Raw genomic sequence first — 23,443 nt, forward strand, 5'->3', positions numbered from 1 at the left:
GCAAGGTGCCATCAGAGATAACCATATACGTATACTGTACACATTGTAGCCGGGTGCCATCAGAGATGACCATATACGTATACTGTACACACAGTAGCCTGGTGCCATCGGAGATGTCCATATACGTATACTGTACACACAGTAGCCAGGTACCATCAGAGATGACCATATACGTATACTGTACACACCGTAGCAAGGTGCCATCAGAGATGACCAGATACGTACACTGTACACACTGTAGCCGGGTGCCATCAGAGATGACCATATACGTATACTGTACACACTGTAGCCGGGTGCCATCAGAGATGACCATATACGTATACTGTACACACTGTAGCCGGGTGCCATCAGAGATGACCATATACGTATACTGTACACACTGTAGCCGGGTGCCTTCAGAGATGACCATATACGTATGCTGTACACACAGTAGCCAGGTGCCATCAGAGATGACCATATACGTATACTTTACACTCAGTAGCAAAGTTCCATCAGAGATAACCATATACGTATACTGTACACACTGTAGCCGGGTGCCATCAGAGATGACATTATACGTATACTGCACACACTGTAGCCGGGTGCCATCAGAGATGACCATATACGTATACTGTACACACAGTAGCCGGGTGCCTTCAGAGATGACCATATACGTATACTGTACACACAGTAGCCGGGTGCCATCGGAGATGACCATATACATATACTGTAAACACAGTAGCCGGGTGCCATCGGAGATGTCCATATACATATACTGTACACATAGTAGCCTGCTGCCTTCAGAGATGACCATATACGTATACTGTACACACGGTAGCCGGGTACCTTCAGAGATGACCATATACGTAAACTGTACACACAGTAGCCGGGTGCCATCAGAGATGACCATATATGTATACTGTACACACAGTAGCCGGGTGCCATCAGAGATGACCATATATGTATACTGTACACACAGTAGCCGGGTGCCATCAGAGAAGACCATATATGTATACTGTACACACAGTAGCCGGGTGCCATCAGAGATGACCATATACGTATGCTGTACATACAGTAGACGGGTGCCATCAGATATGACAATATACGTATACTGTACACACAGTAGCTGGGTGCCATCAGAGATGACCATATACGTATACTGTACACACAGTAGCCAGGTGCCATCAGAGATGACCATATACGTATACTGTACACACAGTAGCAGGGTGCCATCAGAGATGACCATATACATACACTGTACACACAGTAGCCGGGTGCCATCAGAGATGACCATATACATATACTGTAAACACAGTAGACGGGTGCCATCAGAGATGACCATATACGTACACTGTACACACAGTGGCCGTGTGCCATCAGAGAAACCATATACGTATACTGTACACACAGTAGCCGGGTGCCATCAGAGATGACCATATACGTACACTGTACACACAGTAGCCGGGTGCCATCAGAGATGACCATATACGTACACTGTACACACAGTGGCCATGTGCCATCAGAGATGACCATATACGTACACTGTACACACAGTGGGCGTGTGCCATCGGAGATGACCATATACGTGTACTGTACACACAGTGGCCGGGTGCCATCGAAGATGACCATATACGTTAACTGTCCACACAGTAGCCGGGTGCCATTGGAGATGTCCATATACCTATACTGTACACACAGTAGCCGGGTGCCTTCAGAGATGACCATATACATATACTGTACACACAGTAGCCGGGTGCCTTCAGAGATGACCATATACGTATATTGTACACACAGTAGCCGGGTGCCGTCAGAGATGACCATATACGTATACTGTACACACTGTAGCCGGTTGCCATCAGAGATGACCATATACGTATACTGTACACACAGTAGCCAGGTGCCATCAGAGATGACCATATACATATACTGTACACACAGTAGCAAGGTGCCATCAGAGATAACCATATACGTATACTGTACACACAGTAGCCAGGTGCCAACAGAGATGACCATATACGTACACTGTACACACAGTAGCAAGGTGCCATCAGAGATAACCATATACGTATATTGTACACATTGTAGCCGGGTGCTATCAGAGATGACCATATACGTATACTGTACACACAGTAGCCTGGTGCCATCGGAGATGTCCATATACGTATACTGTACACACAGTAGCCGGGTGCCTTCAGAGATGACCATATACGTATACTGTACACACAGTAGCCGGGTTTCTACAGTGATGATAATATACGTATACTGTACACACAGTAGCCTGGTGCCATCAGAGATGACCATATACGTATATTGTACACACAGTAGCCGGGTGCCATCAGAGATGACCATATACGTATACTGTACACACAGTAGCCATGTGCCATCAGAGATGACCATATACGTATACTGTACACACAGTAGCCAGGTGCCATCAGAGATGACCATATACGTATACTGTGCACACTGTAGCCGGGTGCCTTCAGAGATGACCATATACGTATGCTGTACACACAGTAGCCAGGTGTCATCAGAGATGACCATATACGTATACTTTACACACAGTAGCAAAGTTCCATCAGAGATAACCATATACGTATACTGTACACACTGTAGCCGGGTGCCATCAGAGATGACATTATACGTATACTGTACACACAGTAGCCAGGTGCCTTCAGAGATGACCATATACGTATACTGTACACACAGTAGCCGGGTGCCATCGGAGATGACCATATACATATACTGTACACACAGTAGCCAGGTGCCATCAGAGATGACCATATACGTATACTGTACACACCGTAGCAAGGTGCCATCAGAGATGACCAGATACGTATACTGTACACACTGTAGCCGGGTGCCATCAGAGATGACCATATACGTATACTGTACACACTGTAGCCAGGTGCCTTCAGAGATGACCATATACGTATGCTGTACACACAGTAGCCAGGTGCCATCAGAGATGACCATATACGTATACTTTACACACAGTAGCAAAGTTCCATCAGAGATGACCATATACGTATACTGTACACACTGTAGCCGGGTGCCATCAGAGATGACATTATACGTATACTGTACACACAGTAGCCATGTGTCTTCAGAGATGACCATATACGTATACTGTACACACAGTAGCCGGGTGCCATCGGAGATGACCATATACATATACTGTAAACACAGTAGCCGGGTGCCATCGGAGATGTCCATATACCTATACTGTACACATAGTAGCCTGGTGCCTTCAGAGATGACAATATACGTATACTGTACACACGGTAGCCGGGTGCCTTCAGAGATGACAATATACGTATACTGTACACACAGTAGCCGGGTGCCATCAGAGATGACCATATACATACACTGTACACACAGTGGCCGTGTTCCATCAGAGATGACCATATACGTACACTGTACACACAGTGGGCGCGTGCCATCGTAGATGACCATATACGTATACTGTACACACAGCGGCCAGGTGCCATCGGATATGACCATATACGTATACTGTACACACAGTGGCCGGGTGCCATCGGAGATGACCATATACGTATACTGTACACACAGTAGCCGGGTGCCATCGGAGATGTCCATATACGTATACTGTACACATAGTAGCCGGGTGCCTTCAGAGATGACCATATACGTATACTGTACACACAGTAGCCGGGGTGCCTTCAGAGATGACAATATACGTATACTGTACACACAGTAGCCGGGTGTCATCAGAGATGACCATATACGTATACTGTACACACAGTAGCCGTGTGCCATCAGAGATACCATATACGTATACTGTACACACAGTAGCCGGGTGCCATCAGAGATACCATATACGTATACTGTACACACAGTAGCCAGGTGCCATCAGAGATGACCATATACATACACTGTACACACAGTAGCAAGGTGCCATCAGAGATGACCAGATACGTATTCTGTACACACTGTAGCCGGGTGCCATCAGAGATGACCATAAACGTATACTGTACACACAGTAGCCAGGCGCCATCAGAGATGACCATATACGTATACTGTACACACAGTAGCAAGGTGCCAACAGAGATACCATATACGTATACTTTACACACAGTAGCCGGGTGCCTTCAGAGATGACCATATACGTATACTGTACACACAGTAGCCGGGTGCCATCAGAGATGACCATATACGTATACTGTACACACAGTAGCCGGGTGCCATCAGAGATGACCATAAACATATACTGTACACACAGTAGCAAGGTGCCAACAGAGATAACCATATACGTATACTGTACACACTGTAGTCGGGTGCCATCAGAGATGACCATATAAGTATACTGTACACACAGTAGACGGGTGCCATCAGAGATGACCATATACGTATACTGTACACACAGTAGCCGGGTGCTATCAGAGATAACCATATACGTATACTGTACACACAGTAGCAAGGTGCCAACAGAGATACCATATACGTATACTTTACACACAGTATATGGTCATCTCCGATGGCACACGCCCACTGTGTGTACAGTGTACGTATATGGTCATCTCTGATGGCACCCGGCTACTGTGTGTACAGTGTATGTATATGGTCATCTCTGATGGGACTCGGCTACTGTGTGTACAGTATACGTATACGGTAATCTCTGATGGCACCAGGCTACTGTGTGTACAGTATACGTATATTATCATCTCTGAAGGCACCCGGCTACTGTGTGTACAGTATACGTATATGGTCATCTCTGAAGGCACCCGGCTACTGTGTGTACAGTATACGTATATGGTCATTTCTGATGGCACCCGGCTACTGTGTGTACAGTGTACGTATATGGTCATCTCTGATGGCAACCGGCTACTGTGTGTACAGTATACGTATATGGTCATCTCTGATGGCACCCGGCTACTGTGTGTACAGTATACGTATATGGTCATCTCTGATGGCACCCGGCTACTGTGTGTACAGTATACGTATATGGTCATCTATGATGGTAACCTGCTACTGTGTGTACAGTATACGTATATGGTCATCTATGATGGCAACCTGCTACTGTGTGTACAGTATACGTATATGGTCATCTCTGATGGGACTCGGCTACTGTGTGTACAGTATACGTATATGGTCATCTCTGATGGGACTCGGCTACTGTGTGTACAGCATACGTATATGGTCATCTCTGAAGGCAACCTCCCCATCTGTCCATTGCAGGAGCATTTGCAGATGTTTATTGGCTAGCCCTCCTACATATACAGTATCCAATTATTGGCCCGATCAATGTTTCAGTCCTCAAGGGGGTATATATATATATATATATATATATATATACACACACACATACATATATATATATATATATGTACAGTATATATGGGTTGGGTATGAAATCCCGGCAGCTCAATAACAGCCAGGATGTAATGCAGACGACAGAAGCCCGACAGAGGAGAATCCCGATGGAGCATGTAAGTACCCTAGCCCTACCCTTCTCCCCCCCTAACCCTAACCCTCCCTTAGGGGTGCCTAAGTCTAAAACTCCCAGGGTGGTGCCCAACCCTAAGTCCCCCACGGGGGTGCCTAATCTTAACCCCCCTTCCCTGCGGCTAAGTGTTAAGGAAGGCCAGACTTACCTCGACCAATCCGTCGTTCTTCGGTATTCTAGTATCGGGATTAAGATAAACGTTGGTTTTTCGCTGCCTATTTTAAGTCATTTTTGGGGCTTCTGCTGTCGGGATATAGACCGGCGGCATATAGCCCGTCGGTCTATGAACTACATCCTATATACTATATACTGTATGTATATATATATATATATATATATATATACTTTCAAAGGTAAATAACGTGCGGGACTCCAGGTCTCATAAATCACTTGTATTCAAAGTCTGTCACACATAACTTCTGACGTTTCCTGTTAATTACCTTTGTAGTCGCTTATATAGCGGGGGGCACCCGGGCACTTTGCAATAGGAGGAGATTGAGTGCCGGCCCACTACTGGATTTTATATACAGTACTGTATATATATATATATATATATATATATATATATATAATTATTTTTTTAAACATAAGTACACAGGGGTCAGAGTTATAGTGCGTACACACGGTACGACTTTTATGAGCGATTTGAACGATATCGTTCATATTGTTATCGTTCACTTTATTGCAGTCACCAACCTGACAACGACCAATGATGCGCATTCCCGCATGAACGATAACGATATCTATGGTCTTTCATGCATGCAGGCCAACTTGGACAATTTTGTAAAGATTTGTCTGTAAAAAGATAGCTTCACTGAAATATCTATCATAATATATCTATCAGTGTGTACAACCAAAATCGTTTGCTCTGCACTACAGAAAGTTGGAGGGAAATCTATCAGCGATATCTATGGTTGTTCAAGTTGTTCCGTGTGTATGCAGCATTACACTGACCTGCTGTGCTGAAAGTTCATCATGCTGGGCTACCTGCCTTCCCTCATGAGCTAGGCTACTCCTGGTCATGGATACAGCGTACCCACTAATGCTGCATAGTCTACACACGTCTTATGACTGGCTAGTGGTGTGTTATATACAGCCCGAGATCGCACACTAAAGGTGCATACACACGTAACGATTTTATAACCAACGATTTTCTGTCAGATTTTCTGTCAGATATTCCCTTGAAACAGTGAACGATTTTTGAAGTGTAATGAACGATTTTTACAACGATGAATGAAAAATGTTCCTTCCTTAATGAAAATCGTTATGTTGGACAGTCTGAAATGGACGATTAACGGGAGTGCGCTTGAACGATTATCGTTCATCGTTATAACTCAGTAACTGAACGAGTTTTTGAACGATTGAACGATAACGACGTCGTTAACGACAAATCGTTCAAAAAATCTTTACGTGTGTATGCACCTTTAGGCCCGTATTCAACTAGGAGCAAAAAGTCAGTTGCTGGACTTTTCGCCTACATTGGAGGTTTTGGGTGCGAAAAGGTATCACGCGCGCCCCTGCTTATCCCCGTATTCAATACCAAATCGGCAAAAACGGGACAAGGCAAAAACAAAATCGGCTAAAAGTCCTATCATTTTCGGAAAAATCAGCCTGACACACTCCAAAAGATGCTCTGACATGGGGGTGCACTATGGGTACCCACGAATAGCCTGGCTAAAGGTATGTGGGGTCTTTAAACTGTCTCAATAGCTGCTGTTTTGCGTTTTTTAAGAAGGTGGTGAAGAATAGCATTTAGGAGGATTTTTTTGCCAAAATAAGTTCCATCAAATTTGGGTTACATGAAAATGGGTGGTAGCATATTTTAAAGTTGCTAATATGAACATGAAAAAACCACACGGGGACCTTCCCAGAGTCTATTTTGCTAGTTTAGGTGTTTGTCCCCCAACTTTGTTTTTTTTCGCCTTCAAAACGAAAGTACTTTTTTGGGGTGTCCTAAGGTACTTTTAAAAAAATGTTTTTACGCAAATTACTTTTGGGGGACTGTCCAAGGGGTGAAGGGTGGTTTTTAGAAGTTTGTACCCCAAAACCCCAATTCTGCACTTTTTCTCGCCACCTATCCATATGTGATACTTTTTTGCCCGGTCTGATGCATTGACTTTTCGCAACGGCGAAAAGTCGGCCAAATTGAATACGGGGATAAGTGGAATCGGCGCAAATGACGTCATTGGTGAAAAAGTTTTGCCGAGAACGGCTTTTTGCAGCCTAATTGAATACGACCCTTAGTTGGTATACTAATGTCTTACCTTGTGATCGCAGCTTTTGCTTATATTACCAGCTGACCGCTTGTGCGAACGCATCTTGCGAGCATGTCTGAATCGAGCCCTGTGTGTGACCAGCTGGACTAAAATGCCCATCTCTCAGAACAAGCACAATATTCCAGAACTAATCAATTGTAACTGATCCAGACCAATAAATTCCTCACCAAGTTCACAATGGTGTATAAGGTGAGGTCCAGCTGCACTGTGGTTACTTTCCTCCAGTCCTTCATTGGACGGACTTGTGAGGCATTGGCCAGGTTCAAAGTCTTCAGCAGATTCTGGAAAGAACAGTTCTCTTGACAATAAACCTCTCCTGGGGAGAAACACATAGTTCCCATTAATAACAATCATGGCACAATGCTGTAACACAGCACAATAAATTTCCTTCTATTGTATAACTTCCATTAGTACACATGGATTACTCCCATGTTCTCAACTATAAGGCAGCTGGATAATACAAATATTATATATTTTCTACTGGGGTCATTCCAATTAGCAGCAAAGGGGGGCGAATTGCATTTGGTACTGCTCAGAAGCAAGGACACGGCAATTTGCCCCCATCGCGGCCCGATCTCACCCCAAACTCGCACAGAAGGTACCGTAAGTGCAGCATATAGCCGCACTTACTCGCTGGGGCATCAACATCGCCCTTTCAGTAATTGGATTGACCCCATAGACTGGATTAACGCTGCAAGCCAGTGGCCATTTATTGTGATGTTTTTAACTAATATGTAATACAATTGACATCCATAGCTGATTGCTCAAATGTGTTCTCCAGTGGCCGCTGCCTGGTAAAATTACCCTATATGGTGAGATTTATCAAAGTTTGGGTCTATTTACTAAGCAGTGTTAGGAGACAGAGTGAAAAGTGATAAGGAAGTGATAAGGTACCAGCCAGTCAGCTCCCAACTGTCATCTCACAGGCTGTGTTTGAAAAATGACAGTTGGGAGCTGATTGGCTGGCACCTTATCACTTACTTATCACTTTTCACTCTGTCTCCTAACACTGCTTAGTAACTAGACCCCTTGGAGAGAGATAAAGTGAAGAGAGATAAAGTACTATCCAATCAGCTCCTGTCACTTTACAGGCTGAGTTTGAGCTGATTGGTGCTTTATCTCTCTCCAAGCTTTGATAAATCTCTCACGTTTTGGGCCATGGGCACACACTATAGCAGCATGAGTTTCCTAGGTAATGATAAGTACAGCATGACTTACCCAACAGGACAGCAAGCAGCAGCGGCAGGGACAAGATGTGTAGAGACATTTTGTAAAGAGAGTTCAGTGTGACTCCAAAATCTTTCCGTCACAACAGATAGTTTTCTATTCTGGGAGCTGTGTGTGGGAGTGATCTCCACCTTAGCGATGAAAGAATGCAAAAGACGTTTGTAAAGTGGAATATCTAGTGTGACAGGGTCAGCATAATTTCACATGAAGTGAATGTGGAATGTCCAGATATCTCAATCAGTTGTCAGATCCAGGCCAGGGTTGGTGTGTGAAAAGGACCCTATACATCAGCAATCGATTGTGGCAATTCTGCAATTTGCAGATGATTGTATAAAAAGATCTGCTATGTATGGGCTTCACAGATCGCAGATTGCAACCAAACAGTGATTGGAATTGTTAAATTAAGGTGCCCATACATCTGCGACGGATCGTCGCGATGTAGCGATGCGATCGGAAATGCCTATCCGACGGTCGGAAATGCTGACCGGCCACCATCGATGTTCAGTAATGCATCGCATGATTGCTAAAATTTTACATGTTAAATTTCGCCAATTTGACGATCATGATAATTTTTTAATCGCGATCGTCATATCGAGAAAATCCAACATGTTGGATTTCTGAGGTCCTGCGATGCCGGGTTGCAGGATCTCAGCACTCCGTCACAGATTTATGGGGCCCTTCAGATTGTCCAACATGTTGGATTTCACAGAAGGATTGTGGCTGTAGATTGCTAGTGTATGGACATGATCAGCAGATTTGCAGACCGTTACTAGTAAAATGATGGGCCTTTCAAGATTGGAAGATCTGTATTTGCTGAAAATAATCTGCAAATCACTGAAAAAGATCTGTAATGTATGGGCGCAGATTGCTAGATTGGGATTCCATTGCGTCTGGAAAGGCAGCTGATTACAGACACCTGTGTGAGGCTGGTAAAAGAGCTGCAGAGACACTGGGAAACTGACCCTGATGGTGAAGGAGTCACCCAGGCTATAGGCCCGGGGGTGACTAGAGTTAGGGATCCTGGACTTGTGAGACCACTAATTAACTGTATTGCTGTTTGGAAGGTTCTGTGTACCAGCCTGTAACATCTTGCCTATGAACAACTGCACTGTCTTGTATACCTGCATGTGGAGAGAAAATAACTGTTTGTTGGATTTTACCTGGTCTACATGATTCTTGTTACACTAGTTATACATTCTCATTTATATCCTGGGGTGATAAGAACAAGTTTTGGATCAAGTGGTTTAGGGGATGGGAAAGCTCTGGCTTTACAATCCTGTATGCGAAAAGCCCACGCCTATCTGGCCTGTAATATCTTCTGTTTGAAATTATATTCACCTTCACTGCAATAAGGGGGAGATGTATCAAATCTTCTAAAGGGGAGAGATGGTTAAGTCCCCTAGCAACCAATCAGTTTCAACTATCATTTTATAGCGTGTACTTGGTGTATTTCCCTAAATAGGAGATTTTCCTGATCTGGTTTGACCGAGGCCGACCAGATTTGTGGCAAAATCTAAAGCCGAGTACACACTGGGACAATGTCATTACGATTTGGCCAAATGGTAATGATAAATCGTGCAGTGTGTATGCACGGTAAGCGCGCTCCCGCGGTCGCATGCAATGTTGTCAGGTTTGATGTGCTGCACATCATAGCTGACGATATCACAAGCAGCCCCATTCATGTTAATGAAGGACGGATCGAGTGGTCGTTCCGTCTTTCATAACATCTGATGTGTTCCGCGGTACTATATGTCGACTCGATACACATCGTCCAGAGTGTGCCCAGCATGAGGGTGAACCGCTGCAGGCTGGCTGAATGTATTTGAAAGGGTTGTTTCCCCATCCATAATGGTTAGATAGACTGCAAAAACATCACTAACATCGAGTACCATCGGACCCATACGTACAGTTAAGGCAGATCAGACCTCACTCAGGAAGTGCTTACATCAGCGCACGATATGCGTAGGTTATCGCAGTGGATAATTTATGCATGCCCATGCAACGGCGTTGAAACGCAAAACGTACTGGCACGCCTGCGTTCGGCCAACCACCCACCCACCGTCACCACCCACAAACAGCACTTCCTGTCAATCACTGTGCGATGGGTCTGCGTAGTCACTGCAGTGCCAAACGCAGTGACTGGTTCATGCATGCGCACTGCCGATTGCGTGCATATAAGCAACTGTGATCTAAGCTGAATCAGGCCCCGAGTCCCATGCCCACTGGCTGTGAGCTATGCAATAATCATCGCAGTGTCCATCCAATGTGTTCAAAGAATAATTCTCTGGAATGTGGTCAGTAGGTCAACAATAACAATGTTGACATTCATAATGTCGACACTACAATGTCGACAGTTATGATATCAACATTGTTAAAATTAAGGTAAGGCTGCGGGACGGGAAGGTAAGGGTTAGGCACTAGGGGGAGGTTAAGGTTAGGCTGCAGGATGGAAAGGTTAGGGTTAGGCACTAAGGGGAGATTTTTGTTAGGCTGCGGAACGGGTAGGTTAGGGTTAAGCACTAGGTGGAGATTAATGTTAGGCTGCGGGACAGGAAGGTTAGGGTTAGGCACTAGGGAGAGATTAATGTTAGGCTGCGGGACAGGAATGTTAGGGTTAGGCACTAGGGGGAGATTAATGTTAGGCTGCGGAACAAAAGGTTACGGTTAGGCACTAAGGGGAGATTAATGTTAGGATGGAGAACGGGAAGGTTAGGGTTAGGCACTAGGGAAAGGTTAAGGTTAGTCTGCGGACGGGAAGGTTAGGGTTAGGCACTAAGGGGAGATTAATGTTAGGCTGCGGGATGGGAAGGTTAGGGTTAGGCACTAAGGGGAGATTAATGTTAGGCTGCAGGATAGGAAGGTTAGGGTTAGGCACTAAGGGGAGATTAAAGTTAGGCTGCAGGAGGAGAAGGTTAGGGTTAGGCACTAGGGGGAGATTAATGTTAGGCTGCGGGACGGGAAGGTTAGGGTTAGGCACTAGGGGGAGATTAATGTTAGGCTGCGGGACGAGAAGGTTAGGGTTAGGCACTAGGGGGAGATTAATGTTAGGCTGCGGGACGGGAAGGTTAGGGTTAGGCACTAGGGGGAGATTAATGTTAGTCTGCGGGACGGGAAGGTTACGGTTAGGCACTAAGGGGAGATTAATGTTAGGATGCGGAACGGGAAGGTTAGGGTTAGGCACTAGGGAAAGGTTAAGGTTAGTCTGCGGACGGGAAGGTTAGGGTTAGGCACTAAGGGGAGATTAATGTTAGGCTGCGGGATGGGAAGATTAGGGTTAGGCACTAAGGGGAGATTAATGTTAGGCTGCAGGATAGGAAGGTTAGGGTTAGGCACTAAGGGGAGATTAAAGTTAGGCTGCAGGACGAGAAGGTTAGGGTTAGGCACTAGGGGGAGATTAATGTTAGGCTGCGGGACGGGAAGGTTAGGGTTAGGCACTAGGGGGAGATTAATGTTAGGCTGCGGGACGGGAAGGTTAGGGTTAGGCACTAGGGGGAGATTAATGTTAGGCTGCGGAACGGGAAGGTTAGGGTTAGGTACTAGGGGGAGATTAATGTTAGGCTGCGGGACAGGAAGGTTAGGGTTAGGCACTAAGGGGAGATTAATGTTAGCCTGCGGGACGGGAAGGTTAGGGTTAGGCACTAGGTGGATATTAATGTTAGGCTGCGGAACGGGAAGGTTAGGGTTAGGCACTAGGGGGAGATTTTTGTTAGGCTGCGGAACGGGTAGGTTAGGGTTAAGCAGTAGGGGGAGATTAATGTTAGGCTGCGGGACAGGAAGGTTAGGGTTAGGCACTAAGGGGAGATTAATGTTAGGCTGCGGGACAGGAAGGTTAGGGTTAGGCACTAGGGGAAGGTTAATGGTTAGGCCATACTTACTGACTTTCTGGGTGGCAGCCAGGTCAGTTCAGCAGAGGCATGTCAGCGGCGTAAGTGAGCGGTACTGGGCTGTCATCGCGACCCCGTCCCCTGCTTTACAATGCATTCTAAAGCAGGGGGCGGGGCTACGATGGCGCAAATCTCATCATTGCCCTCCCCGGACCGCCCACTTTAGCTCGATTAGTGGGTGTGGGGTGGGAGGGGTGCGCAAGGGGGGGGGGTGCAGCAGCCACGCGGGAGGTTTGCCAACTCATCCGGGGGCGCGGGAGCGCCACACTTTTTTTGGAGGCTGCAGGCTAAATCGGGAGAGTAGGCAACCCTTTAGGCTTGCAAGCAGTAATGCCGGCGCTGGCAGCTATGGCGCTCAGATGGAGTAACAATTGAATTGCTCTATCGGGCGACCTATAATATAAAGCCACTGGCTAAACAATTGAATCGCCGCCAGTGATTCTAACTTTGATTCGCTCAAAGACAGACTCCAGAGTATCCATATCAGCCCCGGAGAAGCATTTCTGCACAAACAATAGAAGCCTCTCTGACTGGCGAGATCGCTCATGAGCCATACACAACATATGTATTAAGGTAGCAATGATTAATTCTTAATTAAGGTGACAAAACAATTGCTAAATATAATTATGGGAGCACAATTATTTCATTAATTTAATATTAGTATAAATTTAGTAATAAATAATATATATATATTTTTTATTACATTAATAAGTAAATTAGTAAATTAATGGGGGGGGATTATTTTTGTTGTTGTTAATTAGGGTCATATTATTTAATTTATGATGGGAACACTTATTATATTGCACACTTGCGGTGCTACAAATAGCAGCATGCACGTTTCATCATCCATTAATCTAACCTAAAATAACAAGAAAATATCACTGCCTCGTTAAATAATTTATATACACTTCACAAAGCAGATAGAAGAAGGAGCCTAAAGATGAGACGGGAACAAAACAGACAGAACAACTGATAAGAAGGGACAGTTCATCCATCAAGTCTTGAGGAGCAGAGAACACAGAATATATTAAAAGACAAATGAGAGATAGCAGAAAAATAAAGGACTAGATTCAGTCTGAGTGGTGCAATAGGGTAAAGATTGTTGTTATTGTTTATTTATAAGGTTCCATAAGAATCCGCATTGCTGTACAGTGGGGGCAGAGCACATGGCAATGAAGTAGAGGACAACGGGCAGAGTAAGGGCATGCTGGCAAAATAACATCTCAATACGATATAAAGGCTGGAAGGTAGAAGCATTATACAGTGCAAAAGACATAATGGGCAAGTCATATAATAGGGGATATAGAGAATATGGTGGAAGTGGGGGCAAGGACATAGAGGAGGATGAGGAGGAAGCAAATGAGAAGACAAGAAGAATGAGGTCCATGAGAGCTTGCAATCTAGAAAGGGGGCAAGGCTGACACAAGGGAGGGTGAGACGGAAGGAGGATGTGGGAGTAGGGAGTACAAGTGGAGATAAACAGGTGAGCTTTTAAGGAGTGTTGAAGATTTAGGGACTAGTGTAGAATTTGATTGGTGGAGGGAGTGTGTTACATATGGAGTGTGATGTGGTTATCAGTGAGCAATGGAGGTGGCATTCATTGGCATAGAGGAGAGGGTGAGTGGGAGTGTAGAGTAAGATGAGGGTGGACATGTAAGAGGCGGGATAAGATGCTGAGGGATATATAAGGGGGTGAAATTGGAATTGGGTATTATAGGAGATAGGGAGCCAATGTGGGGATTGGCAGACATGGACGTAGAAGTGGAGTGGCTAGAGAGGAAAATCTCATCATGGCATTGCAGATGGACTGGTGGGAAGAGCAGGTAAGGCGGAGTGTAGACAGGAGGAGGTTGCTGTAGTCAAGGCCGGAGAATATGAGAGAGTAGAAAGGGGTTTTGGTAGCATCTAGAATGAAGGGTCTAGACCTTATGTTGTTGCGAAGGTGGAAGTAAGAGGGTGAAGGACTGGCTGTGGGAGGTATAAAAGGAAGACACCCAAGCATGGACATGAGGAACAGAGCAGAGCATGACATTGTCCATGGTGACGAAATATACCCCTGGATCTGAAGCCCTGCTAGCGAAGCATTATCCATGCTGCAGCAGAGAGACCATCCTCACTGAGACAACACCACCACCCCCGGGGGGGGAAAGGGTGGTGAGCTACCTCTCCAGGGTGCTTTGCCAATACCACCTGCCACCAAGTCCTACATATATATGTACTACTACTACTAACATGCCATTAAAATAACTATCTGGAACATTCAACTTATACAGTTGCATAGCGTACTTTGTAAGGCGATGCGGGACACTTGTGGCGCCATATAAATAAATGATGATAATACTAGTAATAATAAAAGATGTAACACTAAAGTCTCTAAGTGGCTTATAACACAGGATTCAGTACAGGATACATAACTTAATGATGTATTGGTAATACTACAGTGAAAGATCGTGATGAGTAGCGATTACTATAAAGTAACTCACCCATCACAGTGACTGTGAGCAGCAGAGATAAGAGACGCACAGACATGGTGCAGAGATAGACAGAGGGACAGATGCGGTTATTGATTTCACATGAGCATCGGACGTTAGCTGAGCGAGGGATTGTAACCTCATAGTGAAGGGTTGTGTGAACTATGAAGTGTAGAAAAACTTGTTTTAGTACATGGTCATTAATCCTGACTATTCGGACAATAATCTGACTTGTTTTTAACTGTTGGAACATACATTTTTGAGTGTAAAGATATTATTCTGTAGTTCCTGAGTTAGTGGTGGTAATGATCAAGAACACAACATAACATGGAGAATTACTGTTTTTTTTTTTTTTAATGTGCTGGCTTGATAATGTATTACTATTATTATTATTATTATTATTATTATTATTCACATCCCTAAGTTGACAATAAAATAAGCATATATTAAAATTGTATTTTATTATTATCTGACAACTGCCTATTTTAGCTGAAGGATCAGTTTGAAATTATGAGCCTCATTTAACAATGATACATAACCCCATTAGCACTCGCTAAAGAGATTATGGGCCTGATTCAGAGCCATTCGCTATTTGCGGTCGTTCGTTCAAAAACAAGGGGTGGCTATTCAAATGATCCGTTCGCAAATTGCAGTCTGTTCACACCTCTAAGTCTGAACGAGCGAGCAAAACATACGCTCGTTTATTTGTTAAAAACGCCCCCTGGCCGCTCGCACCATACGTCATGTCCGCTATTTATTAGATTAATCGAGTACATCGACCAGCGTATGAACTGTTCGCTATTCTTGTGGTTGGTTTTTGCTACCACAATCTTGCGAGCAGTTCTGGCTATAAAATAACCCAGTGACGTGGTCAATGACGCCGCTGTATTAATTATGCACACCCATAAAACGCCCGTTTTGACCTTTAAGCACGCCTGTGTTCTGATCTCCACTCCCCGTTTTCAAGCACCTTCCCCTGTTACCACCGACATACGCCTCATTCTGTCACTCAAAATAGCAGGCATTCGCTATATTGCGAGCACATGAATTTCGGCCGCACTGACTGGTTCGCGCATGCGTATAACGATCCGTACGCATGCGCAGATGTGCGAACATCGCTCGGAACGAGCGTACTGCCGCTAGCGAGTGGCTCTGAATGAGGGCCTATGTCCTCCATCTAGAGACCCAGCAACAGCCTTTCCGGCTTCAGCAAAGACTTCCAGACACTGCCGGGTCCCCGCTGGTGATGGTGTGATCACTCTCCGAACACCATGGAGGAAACACTGGGGAGAAGAAAGACCCATACCCCTTCTGCGACCCTTACCTCGGAGAGGCACTTTATGTGCTTGTTTTCAAACCATTTTTAAATTTTTAGTAAAATATATTTACAGCTAAAATGCACAAGCTGTGGTTTGGGACTACCGGTATGTTCTTATAATCTGTTTTTCACTGTGAGGGGGGAATTCAATTAGGCGCAGGGTTTACACACGGAGAAAAGCTTCAAGTTTCACGCTCGGAGCTATTCAATTAATCAGCATTTTTCCAGCGATATAAACCATGGTTTAATGCACACTGACCCATAGATGCCACACAACGTCCTGGAATCTATGGCTTTCCCCGCGCATTAAATACAGAAGTCTGCATGTTAACGCGTGTTTTTCCTCGCAGCCTGAGGCCGCGAGGAAAAAGCCACCCTCTGTGGCTTAGTATGCGGGGTTCCCTCACTGAATCTCCCCCTAAGGTTCTAAAACACTATTTATTTATTTTTTACAAAGTTATCACCATTATTTTCCTATTCTCTTCTTATGATTTCTATATCCATTGACACCATGGCCCTCATTCAGAGGCGCTCGCAAAATGTGAGCGCTCGCTCTGAATGTGGGCTGCCGCTTGTATTTTGAAGTGCGGCCTCCTGGTCGCTAGCTAAGCTGTGGGTTACCACCCACAGCTTTAGCGACCGACCAGGTTGATGGTCGCGATGGTCAAGAGATGATCGAGCAGGAAGCTCCCCGCTGACATCAGTGCTGATGTCAGTGCGGCCGCCCACAAAACGGCAGGCGTTCGCTTGGGAACGCCTCCGTTTGTGTAGCCACCCCTCAGGCCCGCCTACAAAATGGGGCGAGCTGTCGATCAACATCGACAGCCGCCCCATTTGTAGTGAGCTACGGAGCGAGAGAAATTCTCTCTCGCTCCGGGGCTTGCGCACACGCACAGTGCAGCCGCTGCGCGTGCGCAGGACCTTAACATCGACCTGGTTGCAAGCGCTCAGCGCTTGCGACCGAGTCTGAATGAGGTCCTATATCCTTCCAGCTGTGTTCAGCTACACTATTAAACTTACATTTTGTATATTTTTCTTAGAAAATAAAAAAAACCTTAGGGTGCCTTTGAAACTTGTTACATGACAAACTGCGACCTAAGAAGATTGATATGCTCCAAAAATAGGACTGTTGGCCACCCTAACTACAACACCTATCATGCACAGTCATGACCTGTCAATATAATAAAAACACTCTACATTTTTTATTTATAGTATTGTAAATATTCGGTGCAGATTTAATTAGCCATGAGGTTCTGTTAGGACCTCACACACGTCACGCCGCAGGATGTTATAGTAAAATATTGCTTCAAATATAAGGGAATAGGGAGAGGGGTAAAGGGTCATACCAAGACTAATATAAATGCAAGACTACCCTAAATATAATTAGATAGATATCTTAATATCGTAATCAGTATGATTTACTGCTGGCCCCATGGCCAGCGGTTCAAATCCCGACAGCGCAAGCCCGGCAGGGGTGAAAATCCCGAACCTACAAAAGATAAGAAGAATTCACTAACCTTTTATTCCCCCCTAATCCTAACCCTCCTTTAGGGGTGCCTAACCCTAACCTCCCCCCCAAGTGCCTAACCCTAACCCCCCTCTAAGTGCCTAAACCTAACCCCCCTTCCCCGCAGCCTAAACCTAAGTCTCCCGGGGGGGTGCCTAACCCTAACCCCCCCCTTCCCCTAGCCTGACCCTAACCTCCTGGGGGGGGTGCCTAACCCTAAGTCCCTCCCGGGAGCCCCTAACCTAACCTTCCCCCCCGCAGCTGTCCGCGCTTGGCGCCCGGCTTACCTTCGATCGGTAAACCGGGTGTCGGGCTCCCGGCGTAGGTCTAATGACAGGCGTCAGGATTTCAACGCCAGTCGTTATTACCTTGCCGGGATTAGACAGTCGGGAAGCCGGCGGTCGGGATTTCGTCCGTCGGCTTCCCGACTGCTTCCCCTTAACATCACATCACATACAGGGGTGCAACTCAAGAATCAAATAATACACTAAAAAAGAGAAAAAAGCAAAGAATCCTTACACGAGTGCACACTATCTCGGCAATAGTAAACATAAAATATAACTTTTATTACTTATTTTTAATAGCCACACCAGTTAATATATCGCAAATATACTTAAGGTGCATACACACACAACGATTTTTTGAACGATTAACGTTTAACAATATCGTTTAACGATAATCGTTTGAAAAAATCGTTCACTTTCTGAGTCAAACGATAAACGATTATTGTTCATGCGCATTCACGTTTGTAGTTTGTAGTTTGTAGTTCAGTCAGACTTGTCAACTCAACGATTTTCATTAAGTTAATATGCAAAAATCGTTTGTAGTTCATAAAAATTGTTCATTACATTTAAATGAACATAGTAAATGAACAACTTTAGTAAACGATTTTAGTTCATTTTTTCAAGGTAGAAAATCGTTTACTAAAATCGTTCATTAACTCAATCGTTGTGTGTGTATGCAGCTTAATACTTGAATAATTGTATACATTATTATAACTATTGTGATAAAGTGCTACCATGGATATTTGACATGTCAATTATACAGCGACAGATGATGATAGGTGGATTCTGGTATTTAAGGTGTGTCCTGTTGGTTGCTCGGGGATGCCTTTTGAGAAAGCACTGCGAAACGTGCGTCAGGTGTTTACTATGCTAGTCTGATATGTCTATTATTTATGCTGGATGTAAAATGTGATTGGGGCTAAACAGTAGATAGATTACAGAGCGTCCCGCTCAGTACATAGGGCCTGAATCAGAGCCGGACGCTATTTGCGCTCGCTCGTTCAGAAAAAAGGGGTGGCTATTCAAATGAACCGTTCACTCTTTGTGGTCTGTTCACGCCTCTAGGTCTGAACGAGCGTACAAAACATGCGTTCGTGTTTTGGAAAACTACGCCCCCTGGCCGCTCGCATCCTACGTCATGTCCGCTATTTATTAGATTAATCAAGTACATCGACCAGCGTATGAACTGCTCGCTATTCTTGTGGTTGGTTTTTCCTACCGCAAACTTGCGAGCAGTTCTGACTATAAAATAACCCAGTGACGTGGTCAATGACGCTGCTGTATTAATTATGCACACCCATAAAACGCCCGTTTTGACCTTTAAGCACGCCTGCGTTCTGATCTCCACTCCCCGTTTTCAAGCACCTTCCCCTGTTACCACCCACATACGCCTCCTCCTGTCACTCAAAATAGCAGGCATTCGCTATTTTGCGAACAAACGATTTTCGGCCGCACTGATTGGTTCGCGCATGCGTATTACGATCCGTACGCATGCGCAGTTGTGCAAACATCGCTCGGAACGAACGAGCGGCCGCTTACGTGCGGCTCTGAATCAGGCCCATAGTGCGGCTGATACTAGCGGAGCTGTAAGCCATACAATGCTGCAGAGTCAGTGCAGGTCACAGCTATCAGCCGCCCACAGCCATTAAGCACGCTACAGCCCTGCACGCACGTAAATTGATAGAAAGGGTATATTGGTGGTATTCACTATGTGGAGGTGAAGCACCTGTGAATTAAATGGGCGAATTCCTAAGTATATTTGTGATATATTAACTGGTGTGGATCAAGGAAAAGCATATACAATCCATTTGTGCAATAACCAATTTATAGGTGCGGCTTTAACGGTGTGGGGAAGCACATTATAACTTGATTATATAGCCCGTTTGAATACAGTTTATATATGTACAGAGAGATAGTTCATACATGAAGATATAGATTGTGACATTCTATGAACTCTCCATGAGATATTGAGGGACACTGGGCCCGTTTCAAGCCCGAACGCTAGATGCGTTCGCACGCAGCCGTTCAGCTGCTAGCATAGGAAGCGATCGCACGGCCAGGCAAGAGGACGCCCATTATGTCTTAGCGAGCGACGGCAGAGCGATCGCATGCCAGTCACTCTAAAGACACCCCTTAGCACACGTCTTCTCCAGGAAGTGTATTCTTTATCAGTAACATCGAGAGCCATCGGAACTGCTTGCAGCCCTTGAGGTCGACCTTACCCTACCGCAAGCACTGCATTCACTGCAGTCTGAAATACAACCAGGTGACATGTACAATGATGCTCCATGTTAATTATACACGCCTATTAAACTCTGTTAGAAGTTAACGCACAGGCACGCCTGTGTTCGCACATCCACTCCCCCGTTTTCAAAGACCTTCTCCTGTCACCACCCACAAACGGCGCTATCTGTCACTCGAACTAGAGAGCAAAATAAGGCTGGCGTGCAATCGCTTCCCGATCACTATATGACTGGCTTGCGCACGCGCAATGCGATGCATGCGCAGAAAGCGAAAATCGACCAGCTACAAGCAAACGCAGCCTAGCGACCAGGTCTGAATCACCCCCACTGTTCAATAATATACGGCAGCCAATATAGCATATCATTATTGCACTAAGAGGCATATGCAGGTACCGTATATTACAATATACTACTGAGTCCAATCCATATAATATATATTTATATGATATTATTGAGCCTTCAAACGTTCAAAGATTAAACAGCATTCTATTGGGTACATTAATTGGAGACATTAGTGACTGAGCACAAACCAGTATTTTAAACTTTGTAATTTATTTCTTTTCATAGTTTTCTGTTTTAACTTTACCACTTAGGGTCGTATTCAATTAGCTGCAAAAAGTCGAAAAGGTTTTTCCTGCCCGTCTTTTCGCCTGCATCGCGTGTTTTTGCAGAATTTACTTTTTATGCGCGCCCCCGCTATTCGTCGTATTCATTTCCAAAGGAGGCGAAAACGCATACCGGCGAAACTCAAACAGGCGAAAAGTGTTGTCAGAAATGGGAAAATCAGCCTGACACCCCCCAAAAGATGAACTAACATTGGGGATCAATATAGATGGCCCCGAATAGCCTTACTGAAGCTATTTGGGGTACTTAAGTGCTGTCAATTGCTTCTAAATAGCGTCTTTGCACAAGTGGTGAAGAATAGCGTTAAGCTGTTTTTTTGGTAGAAAATAAGTATTCCTGTCAAATTTGGGGTGCATGAAAATGAGTGGAAGCATGGTTTAAATTCGCTAAAGTGAAGTTTTAAAAAACATAAAAAACACACCTTCAGCAAGCACCTGCAATCAAAAAACACCTCCCCCATACTTGCAGACCCCCCCAAAAGTGTATTTTGCTAGTTTTTAAGTTTGTACCCCCACTTTTTCGCCCCCATTTTCAAAGTAATTTTTTGGGGTGTTCCTCATTTTTTTAAGGTTTTTTAATGCAATTATGCTTTGGGGAGCTGTCCCAAGGGTGCTGAGTGATTTCCCGATGTTTGCACCCCAAAACCGCAATTCTGCACTTTTTTCCGCCTGCTATTCATAGGCGATTCTTTTCCGCCTATTACATTGCATTGACTTTTCACGTACGCGAAAAGTCTTTAGAATTTGAATATGGCATAATGTTTCCACCTGGTGAAATGACGTCATCCGCGATACTTTTTCGTGGAGAACGGCGTTTCGTGTCTAATTTAATACGGCCCTTATGTGGCTATTAAAAATAAGTAATAAAAGTTATATTTTATGTTTACTATTGCAAGGTAGTGTGCAGTCGTATAAGGATTCTTTTCTTTTTCTTGTTTTGAGTGTATAGTAAAATATTGCGTTATCGTGATGCGAGCATAAATACGTAATGTTTTCTTTTATCTAACATAGGGGTCTACATACTAAGCCTTGGATGGAGATAAAGTGAATAGAGATAAAGTACCAGCCAATTAGCTCCTAACTTCCATGTCACAGGTTGTGTTTAAAAAATGACAATTAGGAGCTGATTGAATGGTACTTTAAATTCCTGTTCACTTTATCGCCATCCAAGGCTTAGTAAATAGATGCCATAATATAATACCAGCAAATACGTGCCTTGCAGCCATACATTGCGTGAGGGTCCAATGGGAGGCTGAGGCTAAATGAATCTTTAATGCATATTAAGCCCACAGTATAAAACTAGAAATAATGACAACAGCATCCCATGTACAGAATGATACCGCTTTTAAACCCAAATTCCGGGTCTGACCCGGAGTTGGAATAGAGTTCCAAGCCGGATCAGACCGGAATTTCCCTGGCGCCGATCCAGGATATTCCTCACTTGGAGCTGGGTCTGCTTTTCCGGCGTTGAAGTGGACACTTGGAGATGACGTCATCTCCAAGCGCAACTGAAGCCGGACCAATCGGCCGCATGCGGCGTGCTCCAGCTCATCGTGACCCGTAGCGCACCGTTCACACTGCAGGATTTCACAGGTTATTCCCGTGTTAAACCCTGCAACTTACCTGGGTTGGATTGCCAGGTCACTCGGCACGGCGATCCAACCCTTTCCCCTTTTACACCATGGAGCTACCCGGGTTAACCCTGCAATGACCCGGGTTTTAGCTCTGGTGTAAAAGGGGTATAAGGGGAAACACATTGACACATTGCTATGGAAAGGGGCGTTTCTAGAGAGGAGGGGGCCCGTGTGCAGTCTCCAACACGGGTCCCCTCCTCTCCGCCCGGCGGCCGAAAGCGCACTGAGCTGTGCACGGCCAGCGCGGGAGTTATAGAATCTGGGCACTAGAGTGCACCCAGAGTCTATAGTGTATGCACAGGTCACCGGGAAAATGGCCGCGGCGGCCATTTTACCTGTATTGCGCATGTGCAAACGACGTGAAAATGGGCACTGCGGCCATTTTCCAGTCATTTTACAGCGCAGGACCCCCGCACTGACGTGGGACTCCTGAGAGGTAGGTAATTCTATGGGTGCAGGGTGTGCGGTGCGGGGCCTTTGTTCCCAGCACACCCTGCGTCCATTATAGATACGCCCCTGGCTATGGACAAATA

The 23,443-nt window shown here is 45.0% G+C and overlaps 1 protein-coding gene across 2 annotated transcripts in view; it reads right to left on the bottom strand.

The window, feature by feature from the left end:
* The window catches only part of LOC148474608 (5-hydroxytryptamine receptor 3A-like), a 62,584-nt gene that overhangs the window by 38,699 nt on the left and 442 nt on the right, over positions 1-23,443 (bottom strand). The window contains exons 2-3 of one of the 2 annotated variants that reach the window (XM_088458388.1): positions 8,938-9,077; positions 7,887-8,035 (exon numbers count right to left, since the gene is read on the bottom strand). In XM_088458388.1, the coding sequence (XP_088314514.1) occupies positions 7,887-8,035; positions 8,938-8,986 (198 nt within the window). In that variant the 5' untranslated portion in view covers positions 8,987-9,077. The other variant, XM_088458389.1, reaches the window with a different exon arrangement.

This window comes from Taudactylus pleione, unplaced genomic scaffold, assembly GCF_031769625.1.
Source record: "Taudactylus pleione unplaced genomic scaffold, aTauple2 ptg000828l, whole genome shotgun sequence".
Lineage (NCBI taxonomy): Eukaryota > Metazoa > Chordata > Amphibia > Anura > Myobatrachidae > Taudactylus > Taudactylus pleione.